General features: G+C 50.4%; 1 protein-coding gene across 2 annotated transcripts; it reads left to right on the forward strand.

The window, feature by feature from the left end:
* Window positions 1–418: 418 nt before the first annotated feature.
* eloca (elongin C paralog a) lies at window positions 419–3,849 on the forward strand. 2 transcript variants are annotated; one of them, XM_056299602.1, is made up of 4 exons: window positions 419–533; window positions 1,084–1,110; window positions 1,648–1,791; window positions 3,388–3,849. In XM_056299602.1, exons 2-4 carry the CDS (start codon window positions 1,107–1,109, stop codon window positions 3,576–3,578), a joined length of 339 nt encoding a protein of 112 aa, XP_056155577.1. In that variant the 5' UTR covers window positions 419–533; window positions 1,084–1,106; the 3' UTR covers window positions 3,579–3,849. The 2 variants fall into 2 exon arrangements, with proteins under 2 accessions (XP_056155577.1, XP_056155579.1); XM_056299604.1 differs by having other exon boundaries at window positions 469–542.
* The last annotated feature ends 8,998 nt before the right edge of the window (window positions 3,850–12,847 follow it).

Raw genomic sequence — 12,847 nt, forward strand, 5'->3', positions numbered from 1 at the left:
ACACTCACGGCAGGGTGTGCAGGACATGCAGGACATGCAGGACGTGCAGGACATGCATGATGTGCAGGACATGCAGGACGCACATGTCTCTGATGCCAATCGTACATGCACCATCAAAACCGTGACGTACAATCAGCATTTCCTGACGTGTCTTTCCGAGTCGCACAGGCCGGGTCTTAGATTACCCACAGCTGGGGGGGGGGGGGTTAACAGAAATGAACGCCTAATCGCGATCTCAGTTTCATGCCAATCTCTGACGATATAGTGACCAGGACTTCAAAACAGCTTTCGATGTGTCGAACGTGCGCTGAAGCTGTCCCGACCGCGCGCGGCGGATTAATTACACAGTTCGTTATTATCGAGGTAAGTCTCGGACACGCGGAGCACACGGGCGCGCGCGCGGGGCGCGGGGCGGAACGTTTATTTCGGGTCAGTTGGGTCCGCACGGAGGAGATTCCCCAGCGCACGCGGCTGTTTCTAGGAACTGGTTCCGGGTGTCGGTGGCTGAAGCGCAAGATCGTTCCACATTCGTCGTAAGTGCGGTGAGACAGAAACGCGGCGCCTCGCCGTTTTCGCCCGCCACGCCGTGCTTATCCTCCCGAGCGGCTGGCTGTGTGTGAGCCGGTTTCCAAGGCGGATCGGCAGATACGGGGGGGAGGGAGGGATGAGTCGTTAGCCTCGCTAGCTAGGCGCTAGCTAACGCCGTCGTTAGCTGGCTAACATGAGAGTTTTAACTAACGCAAGGCAACCGAGCCACCGCTGACGTGTGAGCCGGGGTGTGGGCTCTTAAATACGTTATGGGCACTGACAGCACTCACGACTAGTCGCTCATTAGGTTGTTAATTAGCGCATGTAATTAGCCTGTTGAAATGTCAAAGTTGCTCTCCCCGGCACGCCGAGCTAATTTATTAGGCCTCGCGTTTTGGTCGCAGTGTTCAGATTGTTAACATCTCCGGTAACTCAGTGTGTTGTTGTTTTTTTTCCTAACGTTTAACACTTGTCCAGTTTGTACGTTTATGATTCCTGTCAATATGAGTGGAGGACGAGTGACCTAAGAGTGTCTGTGATTACTCTCGTTTTCAGGATCAACAGAATTCCGGGACAGAATGGGTGAGTAACTGCTTTCCCCGCTAGTCAGCCTTTCAGCCCCTGCAGTCAGATTGTTCAGCCAAAACTGTGGATTCAGATACGGCAGGGCAGGGACGTGTGAACTGGTGCCTAATGGCTCCAGCCACATTTCAAGTTTGCCAGCAGTTTGAACTGTTCGTGATAAAGGAAATTTGTGTCAAGCAGTTCAGCATACTTAACATACTTGAAGATTAAAGTGCTAATCGTCAGGGGAAAGACCCACGCGCGACATATTTATCAGATGACTTGCATGGATTACGGTCATGGACAAGTACACCAGTTGCAAAAATCAAATATGTTAGAATATGATTGAGGAGGTGAGCAATTCTAGCCCTACACCTCGGTACACTACAACATAACATGTGCCCGCCACTGTCCATGGTGACCTGCCCTATTTTGCACAGACAGGTACCGGCTCTCCACAATTTTAAACAGTAGTCATAATTGACAAGTCGGGGTTATAGTCAGCCTCTAAATCTTCTAGTGTGTTCCAGTAAGTGAGCTTGTATTGTCTTGCAGATGGTGAAGAGAAAACATATGGTGGCTGTGAAGGTCCAGATGCCATGTATGTAAAGTTAATCTCTTCAGATGGACATGAATTCATTGTGAAAAGAGAACATGCCTTGACGTCTGGAACCATCAAAGCCATGTTAAGTGGGCCAGGTAAGGATCCGAAGTAATTGTCAAATGCGTAGCCCACTCCGAGGCCCACTGTCACACAACTCCGCTGGCATGTCACGGTGCCATCAACGCACCTGTTTTTTAAATCTTTATACGTGGACTAGAATAGGGTTTAGTCTCTCCTGTGCTTAAGAGGGATTGGGAAGTTGAAACTGTGACCGCGTAGGCAATCTGATGGAGTTTGTTTTCCAAGAAGTGGATAATAGCTCTTAATAAAAGGGAGCAATTCAACTGATCAAGGCGGGTGGCAGGTGCAACATCGATAAGGTGGATTTCATGGTATCTGTTACCACTTGTGCTGCGCAAGACATTCCATATGTTGGAAGTTGCTTTTGCTATTACTGAGGTATTTTAGAGTAAAGACCCATTCCAGTGACTGTAATGCATTAAAAATTGCTTGGAAAACACACTGAGTTTTCAATTTATCAGTAAGATGTGCTTTTGTCGGTGTTTCCTCAAGACGTAGATTTCATGCACCAAAGATTTCTCCACATCAAGCTGCATTATGAACGTATGTTTGTCTATCATCCCTTTGTGTGTCAGACACCATCACTCCAATTTTGATGAAACTTGGGGGAATCATGCATCCTGATACTCTTCCAGCATTTACACATTTTTACCCATTTCAAAGTTGACGTCAACCTGCTTTTCTTCGATAGAGATTTAGACTGTACACCTGAAACCCCACGTTTGGATTTTTAATCGCACGGCCCAGCTACACCCAAACCACTCGGATAGCTGGGCCATTATTAGTGTGATTAATAATAATGATGGCCCAGCTACACTCAAACCACTTGGGTGAGCTGGAAAATCATGTTGTTCACGTCAAGGAATTCACTGAATTGCTTCAGCAATATTATGAGAAAAAATATATGGCCTGCATTTGTGTTTTGGTCACTCTTGCAGATGTATACAGTTTTACATTATAAAGATTATACAGATTATAGAGACCTCTTCTGCCAAATACTGCAGATCTTGCCACTTTAGTTGGCATTGAAGTATTGTCTATAGGATGAACACATAACAGCCATCACCACTCAACTCTGTACCTATCTACCTATCACTGTTAGTGACTCATGTCCTTTCAGAGCACGTTACTATGTGTAGTATAGCGTGTATTATTTTCTAGTTTTGAATTATCCAAAGTAGATAATTCAGTCATCCTAAATCATTAGTAGTTGGTAAGGGCCTATATGGTCCAGTTAAATTTTCCTGTCCAGTTGGTGGCACTGTGTACAAGCCATCAAACTGAGCTTAATCTTGTTATAAAATGCTTCATGTTAATACACGCTTACCTTGTTTATTTTAACCAGAGCCCCCATTTAAATTTAATTCACTGTTTAATAACTTATGATATGCAAAAACCATCTGTCGGAATCACGAGAATTTCTCAGTCTAAAATGCCCCTCGTACTGCTACTGTTATACAACTATTGAAGGTTATGAGGAGATCGGTTGTTGACACCGAACATGTAACAGTTTTAAAGGTCGCGTCGATAAGCTGGGTTTTAAAACTGGTGGAAAATCAAACCTTTCCACAACTGGACCCGTTTATAATGCCTGATCCTCCTCCATGCAGGTCAATTTGCTGAGAATGAAACCAACGAAGTGAACTTCAGGGAGATCCCTTCTCACGTCCTGTCCAAGGTCTGCATGTACTTCACCTACAAGGTCCGTTACACCAACAGCTCCACAGAAATCCCGGAATTCCCCATCGCTCCAGAGATTGCACTGGAACTTCTAATGGCTGCAAACTTCTTGGATTGCTAAAACAATAGAGATAATGTAGCGGCTTGAAACCTTTTTAGATTTCCTTTTGTTTTGTTTTGACTATTTAACTTGTTTTGCCATGTACGTCATTTGAAAAACATGATTGTGTGTAAAAGTTTTCCTTTTGCGCCTGGATTTCTGTGCTTATCTTATCAGTGGTAAAAAGAATTTCATTTTAATATAATGAGCACATATGGCAGGCTGCATCAGTTGCCCCAGAATGTGACAAATGTAATTATCCTCACCTCTCCATAATAAAGATTTGTTTGGGGACCGCTTTGGTATTGATGCTTATTTGATAACCGCATTTGCTGGACGTGTATCACATCCACACAAAAAGTGTAACATTTTGTTCTGTTTTTGCCTTGGAAATGCCAAACGACACCAAGTGTGAAACTACAATTTTTAAGGGGTGATTTTTTTGGGGGGGGGTGTAAAAAAGTTTAGCTTTATTTACCATGTACCATATTAGCTTTTTGATATGCAAATTTATGTTCATTAGTACCAGAACCATCATTTGGAATAAATACACAAATTGATGTGTAATTTTTTTTAAATCTGAAGTTGAAATGGGGCAAAAAAAATTAATTTAATAGAAAGTTTAGAAAAAAGTTTCCACTATAACATCAAGGCTAGGTCAAAACCTAGCATGTGGCTGGGCTGTGTATGGCCAGTTTGTTACAGGGCTGGTCGGTCGGTGGTCATGGCTGCTGTGCAGGATTTGCAACCAGGTTATTGGGGTTATTACGCAGACCCCTTGGTGCGCTGTTTGTATATGGATATTATATTGAAATCTGATTGTTCTTTCTGAACCGTTATTATTATTGGAGCGAATTCGGGGGGCAACCACAGGAACTGCCGCCGCCGGGACGCGAACCCGTGTCTCCCGCACCTAACCGCTCGACTAAAGGGTCCGACCCCTTAGCCAAGGGCTAGGCGAGTCTATTTGTCCGTGATCGTTACATTATTATATACTACAATAGACCACCCAGCTAATTAGGCTGCTTCTAAAGTGAACTTTGTGTACCAAATTGGATTGAGGTTTGCCAAAGTGGGATGGGTATGATACTTTGGCAAACAGCATCTTCCTTTTTTTCATTTTCTTAACAAATATTTTGTGGCGTAAAACTCAAGTTACTTAATGGGTATTCATCAAAACTATTGCTGTAAATTAAAATATGCATAGAAAAATAACGTTGTTATGCAGTGACGTGAGTGATCCAGCAGGGGGGGGGGTTGAACATTTGCGTGTCACGTTCTTATAAGCAGTGGTGGGCAGAGCAGTTGTTCTCGGTGTACTGAGTCATCGGAATCGGTTCATTGAAAAGATTCGTTCACTGACTCGTTGAGTGATGGGCCGGAGCTCGGCTGCGTGGTGGAGTCCCGCTCGCTGGCCTGAGACGCGGCCGACCCTTAGGCCCCGCTCGCCGGCCTTAGACGCGGCCGACCCTTCGGCTCCACTCGCCGGCCTGAGACGGCCCCGCTCGCCGGCTTGAGACGCGGCCGACCCTTCGGCCCCGCTCGCCGGCCTTAGACGCGGCCGACCCTTCGGCCCCGCTCGCCGGCCTGAGACGCGGCAGACCCTTCGGCCCCGCTCGCCGGCCCGAGACGCGGCAGACCCTTCGGCTCCGCTCGCCGGCCCGAGACGCGGCAGACCCTTCGGCTCCGCTCGCCGGCCTTAGACGCGGCCGACCCTTCGGCCTCGCTCGCCGGCTTGAGACGAGGCCGACCCTTCGGCTCCGCTCGCCGGCCTTAGACGCGGCCGACCATTCGGCTCCGCTCGCCGGCCTGGGACGCGGCCGACCCTTGGGCCCCGCTCGCCGGCTTGAGACGCGGCCGACCCTTCGGCCCCGCTCGCCGGCTTGAGACGCGGCCGACCCTTCGGCTCCGCTCGCCGGCCTGAGACGCGGCCGACCGGCTCCGCTCGCCGGCCTTAGACGCGGCCGACCCTTCGGCCCCGCTCGACGGCTTGAGACGCGGCCGACCCTTCGGCTCCGCTCGCCGGCCTGAGACGCGGCCGACCCTTCGGCCCCGCTCGCCGGCTTGAGACGCGGCAGACCCTTCGGCTCCACTCGCCGGCCTGAGACGCGGCCGACCCTTAGGCCCCGCTCGCCGGCTTGAGACGCGGCCAACCCTTCGGCTCCGCTCGCCGGCTTGAGACGCGGCAGACCCTTCGGCTCCGCTCGGCCGCCTTAGACGCTGCCGACCCTTCGGCCCTGCTCGCCGGCTTGAGACGCGGCCAACCCTTCGGCTCCACTCGCCGGCCTGAGACGCGGCCGACCCTTCGGCCCCGCTCGAGGGCTTGAGACGCGGCCGACCCTTCGGCTCCACTCGCCGGCCTGAGACGCGGCCGACCCTTAGGCCCCGCTCGCCGGCTTGAGACGCGGCCGACCCTTCGGCTCCACTCGCCGGCCTGAGACGCGGCCGACCCTTCGGCCCCGCTCGACGGCTTGAGACGCGGCCGGCCGCGTCTCGCTTGCGAGTGAACCGAGAACGCTCGTTGTTGGAGGATAAACCAGTGAGCTGAGGCTTTAGCTTGATAAAGATACCGTTTGCTAACTAAAAGCTGCTACAACAAAGTCTTACCCTGTCATGTGTAGTTTTCCGACACTTAATTAAATAAAATAGTTGGTATTACTACTTTGCTGTGCGTGTGCGTGTGTACGCGCATGGCGCTGCGTGCAGTAACGTTAAACGTTAGCCTATGCTCATCAATGCTGTAACGACCACGAATGACTGGACTCGCTAGCCTTTGGCTAACGGGTTGGACCCTTTAGTCGACTGGTTAACAGAGTCGCCTGAGGTGCGGCGGTTCCGGGCAACGTTTTAAGTTGTCACAACTAGAATGTTGTAGAGGGGCTCAAGCAGGAGTCGTGACAACTTTCTCTTTCGGCTACACGACGTGCACCATTTATTCCTTCCACCATTACAACAACAACAAAAAAAACCCTCGCAGCGGAAGTGTGTCACTGTAAACCCGAACCGAGGAAACAGCAGCTGTAAACTAACGTTCCCACCAGCTCAATAAGGGGAATTATGTAGCCCCATAACCGCTACAATGTAACAATTAGCTTCAGTGGAAGAAAACTGAAACTTAAGTGGTAACATTTGTGTAAAAAAGATACATTTAAGTTAGTCTTACTTAATTCAGATACATTCTATGAACACATTTTTAATACGTTTAGAGAAATGCTACATATGAGGGCAAAATACTTCTTAGTTTTAAGTTCAGTGAACTGAATGGAGCTATAAACTACTCCAACCTCGAGCTCATAACCGTGCACACAATTCAACTTTTGTTGAATACAAACAATTAAACTGCGATTTGATGACGCAAAACTCGTTTTCCTTCGATAGCGGATGGTGAAAGCTGTCTTGGACATGTCCACCATCAAAGTCCTCGTATGCTGTACTGATTCTTTGGTAAATATACTTGGTGTGTGTGTCTGTGAGGTGTTCAGTCACGTCCCTCCAGCCATGTTTGGCAACTCGGTGACGTCACTTGTCCGCTGAGCTTCAGCGAGCAGAAACGGATCCAGTTCTTAGCGTAAATTTCGACTCCTAATGCGTTCTGTCTTCCTTGCTTTGACCTTCAACATATTCTGAGATTTCCATTTTCTCACATTTCTAACTTTTCCCCGCTTCATTTCAAGTTTTATACGCTGTCATGTGTGAGTTTCGTAGGTCCGCACGTCGTTTCTCGGCCATGTTTTGCCACACGTTCTGCGCGCGCATCTTCTTTACAAGGCAGCTTTTACATCGCGCGATAAGGGGTCTATTGTCTCCCGATCTTGGCCACGCCCCCTGCCCTAGTTTCTCTTTCCGGTTTGTGGGTGTATTCCCAGCCTTGCCAGATCGCAGTGCCTACCTACCCCGTCTGCACGATCCAGCCCCTGCTTCCGGTCATTGGTCTGTCTCCATGGCGCCCCGCTTGTCTTCCTGCTTCGGTCGAGGTCCCCCTCCCATGTGTGCTCTTGGCCTGGATTCAGTGGTCCCTATCTGCTCCTCATCTTGTCTGCCATTAAAGGACTTGTTTTACAGAAACCCTGCCTTGAGCCTGTCTGTGTCGGCACACTGGGTTCGGCCTTGGCGCCCCGGTTCATACTACAAGCTGGCCAGTGTGGACCCAGCCACAGACGGGCTCCAGGCCCTCGCCACTCAGGGCGTACTACTCGGACAACATGACCAGACCCTGAGAACCGTCACGGATCAAGTCGGTGCTGTTGTGCAACCCCCCCCCCCCCGGATCTCCAAAGCAGTGTGGCTGCCCCGAGCCTCCCCGTCGCGTCCAGTTCCCTGCCCCGCAGACCGTCTGTCCCCGCTCCCGAGGTTGCCGAGCCTTGATGCTGCAGTGTTCTCTGGTTTTGGAACGACAACCTCACGCATACCGGGTTCAGCCTTGCAGCCCCGGTTAACATCCTCGACTGCCTCACGCAGAGGCAGCAGACAGGGCGGACACTCGTCGACGGACACCAGCTGTGAGCGTTGACCCGAAACTGGACTGTATTGCACTTTAGTGGACTCTTAATCCCTTTTTCTTTTTTTATTATTTAGGGCCGTGTGTTACCCTGCTGTGGGCTGGGACGAACGGCATTTGGTTTTGTACATAAGGAAAATGACAAACTAAATCTTGACGCGTTGGGAGGGATGGAGAGAATGGGGAGGAGGCGCTTCCGTCGCTCAATCTTCCTTCTCCCTCAGTTCCCCCCTTCTTTCCCCTCTCTTCCCTTCCACTTAGCTTTCTAGCTACTTAATCCAGCTGCCAGTCATCGACAGCACGACGACGAGCATCTCTGAGTGACACCATGTCAGTCTGGGACTCGACACGTGGCTGCTGCCTCCTTCCAGGCCCCTGTGCATACTGCCTGGGAGGCAGGTGTGTGGGACTGGAAACGTGGCTGCAGCCTCCTTCCAGGCCCCTGTGCATACTGCCTGGGAGGCAGGTGTGTGGGACTGGAAACGTGGCTGCCGCCTCCTTCCAGGCCCCTGTGCATACTGCCTGGGAGGCAGGTGTGTGGGACTGGAAACGTGGCTGCAGCCTCCTTCCAGGCCCCTGTGCATACTGCCTGGGAGGCAGGTGGCTGGGACTGGAAACGTGGCTGCCGCCTCCTTCCAGGCCCCTGTGCATACTGCCTGGGAGGCAGGTGGCTGGGACTGGAAACGGGGCTGCCGCCTCCTTCCAGGCCCCTGTGCATACTGCCTGGGAGGCAGGTGTGTGGGACTGGAAACGTGGCTGCCGCCTCCTTCCAGGCCCCTGTGCATACTGCCTGGGAGGCAGGTGGCTGGGACTGGAAACGTGGCTGCTGCCTCCTTCCAGGCCCCTGTGCATACTGCCTGGGAGGCAGGTGTGTGGGACTGGAAACGTGACTGCAGCCTCCTTCCAGGCCCCTGCTCATACTGCCTGGGAGGCAGGTGTGTGGGACTGGAAACGTGGCTGCAGCCTCCTTCCAGGCCCCTGTGCATACTGCCTGGGAGGCAGGTGGCTGGGACTGGAAACGTGGCTGCCGCCTCCTTCCAGGCCCCTGTGCATACTGCCTGGGAGGCAGGTGGCTGGGACTGGAAACGTGGCTGCCGCCTCCTTCTAGGCCCCTGTGCATACTGCCTGGGAGCCAGGTGTGTGGGACTGGAAACGTGGCTGCAGCCTCCTTCCAGGCCCCTGTGCATACTGCCTGGGAGCCAGGTGTGTGGGACTGGAAACGTGGCTGCCGCCTCCTTCCAGGCCCCTGTGCATACTGCCTGGGAGGCAGGTGTGTGGGACTGGACACGTGGCTGCAGCCTCCTTCCAGGCCCCTGTGCACACTGCCTGGGAGGCAGGTGTGTGGGACTGGAAACGTGGCTGCAGCCTCCTTCCAGGCCCCTGTGCATACTGCCTGGGAGCCAGGTGTGTGGGACTGGAAACGTGGCTGCAGCCTCCTTCCAGGCCCCTGTGCATACTGCCTGGGAGCCAGGTGTGTGGGACTGGAAACGTGGCTGCCGCCTCCTTCCAGGCCCCTGTGCATACTGCCTGGGAGGCAGGTGTGTGGGACTGGAAACGTGGCTGCAGCCTCCTTCCAGGCCCCTGTGCATACTGCCTGGGAGCCAGGTGTGTGGGACTGGACACATGGCTGCAGCCTCCTTCCAGGCCCCTGTGCACACTGCCTGGGAGGCAGGTGTGCGGGACAAGCAGCAGGTGGGCCAGCTGTGACTGACACATGTCAACAGCCTGCTGGAGATCAGAGGAACGGGTGTGTGTGTGTGTGTGGGGGGGGGTGCTTGTTCTGTCCAAATCTGCTACACACACCTTACAAACGAAACAATGACGTCATAGTGTAGTGACCCAGGGGGGGGGGGTTTCTGACTGTCGACGGTTCTGCACTGGGGGAGAGCAATGGCCGCTGGGGCCGTTAATGTTAGATTTAACATTGTGTTATAATGGTGTTGTGGTTATTGTTGTGTTGTTGTTCTGGGGGTTCGACTCCGACTACGTAGGAGACCGTTTACTGACTGCAGGACCGTGAATGGGACCGATGTCGCCACTTGGGACATGGGGCGGGGGCGGGGGGGGGGGCGTTGTTGTCCGTCCTAACCGGTGTGATGAAGGGGCACTCCCGGGGTCGTGCGGTGTATGGGGGCAAGGGGGTGGCGCCTGGGTAAAGAGGCGGAGAAGTTGAGAGGTGGCAGATTTTTGGGGTGGTGGTGAGGAGGTACAGGGGTTGTTAAAGGAAGTATGTGCAGTTTGGGGGGGTATCTGACCCTTAAATGGCAGATTGACACAATTTGTGATCCTAATCTAGAACAGCTACACCGTTGCCTCGTTCATTATAAATTAGTTCGCTACATGAAACATCAAAGGCAACGCCGTGGTTGTGTTACCAGAGAACACGACTGAATGTCCCTGACGAGTTGTACATTTTGAAAATAAAGTTTGTACCACTCTGGAAGAACAAGCGTCCACTTCAGCACTTCTTGGCAAAGTAACGGCGCGACGGAGGAAAGAATAGACGCCGGTAAATCTTTCCTCTTGAGTTTTATGGTTGATGAGTACATGTGTGCACAGTGTTGGGCCTTTCCACGCATGGAGTTGAAATTTGGTCTGAAGCTTCTTTTGTTTTAAAACATTTTTATTTTGATAAACTCATAATGAAGAAAACTGTTATTTGCCCGCCTCAGGTCATCGAAGTATTTTATAAGCCGTTTATTCCTGATATGCGCACCGTTTTGGCAACCCTGTTACCATATTTAAGTAGGTTTCTGAATAACATTTAAAACCCTAATGCAACGTGGTTTTCTAGATGCTGAACGTAATCATTTCAGATGTCTCAGTATAAACTGCTACCAAAACATGTCCTGTGTTTTGTCACTTCGTGGTGTGCTGAAGACTAAATTGAGTTATTTTGGTGAGTACTTGTCATTTTACCTTAAGCCGGTTATTATAGTGAGCAAAGAAGCCGGAGCCTCTTCTTCTTTTTTACTCGTAACAGAATGATAATGGGTTGACCCACCTTTCTCCAGCGCTGGCACAGCACTAAGACGAGGTGTGGAGATGGGTACGTCTATGCAAGACTATACTCCAACCCACTCGGTCATTTACTCGGGGACATGCTCATATGTAGGCCTGGCCCCACTGGCCGGTCCAGCAAAAACTATTCAAAATTGCCATTTTTACATTTGTCAGATGTTTTCCTAATAGTTTTCTGCAAGCAGTGTTTAGTTCCTCCGAGAAGACCATAATGAGATGTTGCACGTATAAAGATATGAGACTATCCCTTATTAAATATTTGTCCTGACCCTCAAAGCAGTTTGTTTCCAAATGCATGACTTCAGATCCTCCTAAACTCAGGACTCACACAGTTGGGGGGAGGGGAAGGGGAGTGGACTCAGGCAGGCCGATGATAATCTGACTCTAAATGACTTTTTAAGGTTATGGACAAACGCTCCAGCAGGAGGGAGGGGTTCTGGCCCTGTGCTGCCCCAGTGAGCTGCTGGCGTTTCAACTGGTGGAGGAGTATCCCGGTGGCAGCAGCGGTTCAGAGGCAGTGGGCTGTGATCCCACCGCCCAACAAGTACAATGTCGAAAGCTGCTATGTACTTGGCTTGCCTATCTACCCAAATCCTCGGAGGCTCCGTGACCAATGATTGTCATTTCAGCTCCGTTTCACTTTTACTGGCCTCCAAATAAGTGCAAATTATAGTCAACCAACCACAAACTGTTAAATTCAGAGGAATGAACCGATCTTGATGGGCAAAGGTCTGGTTTTACAAAAAAAAAGTGTTGATTGTAAATGGCACGAGTTGCATCTTAAGCATGCTGTGATGTGTTAGCACGTGACAATATATGGATTATAATACACAAGATTTTTCAGTGTATTTTGAGCTTTTATTAGATTAATGGAAGGGTTGCAGAGGACATCACTGATGTCAACCTTTACGGGACTCGGGGCAAAAGAAAAACGCTTTGAGGAAAAACAGCTCATTTTTCCCACTTTATTTTTCTTTGGGAATCAATTCCACCATCTATTCGGAACTCGGTTAAGCTGTCTTCATTGTATGACTCCATACAGCATGCTTTGTGGCTCTTAGCTAACTTGGCCACTGTACATAGGGGTTGAATTTGAATGTTGTATCTTTATTTGAATCTCTGGGTTGGGATCTGCTTTTCTTTCCACTTGGAAAATACAACTTGTAAATATTTCATATTTGATGGGGAAGGATAACAGTCTCAAAACACAGACATACTCTCTGGTATATTAAGTGATTATGTTTCTAATGTGACACTACTGATCACTTTGGGTTTGTGTTTTAAGTAATCCCCATAATATATCTAAGTATGTCTCAACTATAATAAAAACCAGTGATGACTCATTTGAATCAGATTGGGGAAAACTTGGAACAATCCCACTGGAATAATGAAATTTTGGTTTCCAGTCCAGTAAGAGACTAGATCATTTGGGCGGCACGGTGACGCAGTGGTTAACGCTGGCGCCTCACAGCAAGAAGGCCCAGGTTCGAACCCCGAGGTCACCGAGCCACATACCCCCACCGTATCTCGCCCCACCTCTTTCATAGCCAAAGTGTAATTAAACAGGCCTATTAAGCCAGTGTTTCCCAACCCAGTCCTCGAGGACCCCCCCTATCCTGCATATTTTCTTTGCAACCCTGAATAAGTACCTGTTTGTAGTTATTCAACCAATCAGCAATGAAGTTTGTCAGACGTTGCACACCTTGCATAATTAAGTGCTGCGAGATGATTGGTCGAGTAAGTACAAGCAGGGCTACCTATGCAGGGTTAC

This window comes from Lampris incognitus, chromosome 19 (assembly GCF_029633865.1).
Source record: "Lampris incognitus isolate fLamInc1 chromosome 19, fLamInc1.hap2, whole genome shotgun sequence".
Taxonomy (NCBI): Eukaryota; Metazoa; Chordata; class Actinopteri; order Lampriformes; family Lampridae; genus Lampris; species Lampris incognitus.

Excerpts from the sequence above, each read along its gene's own strand:
- eloca (XM_056299602.1), top strand. Across the intron at positions 1,792-3,387 it reads AGCCATGTTAAGTGGGCCAG|GTCAATTTGCTGAGAATGAA; the intron begins GTAAGGATCCGA and ends TCCTCCATGCAG.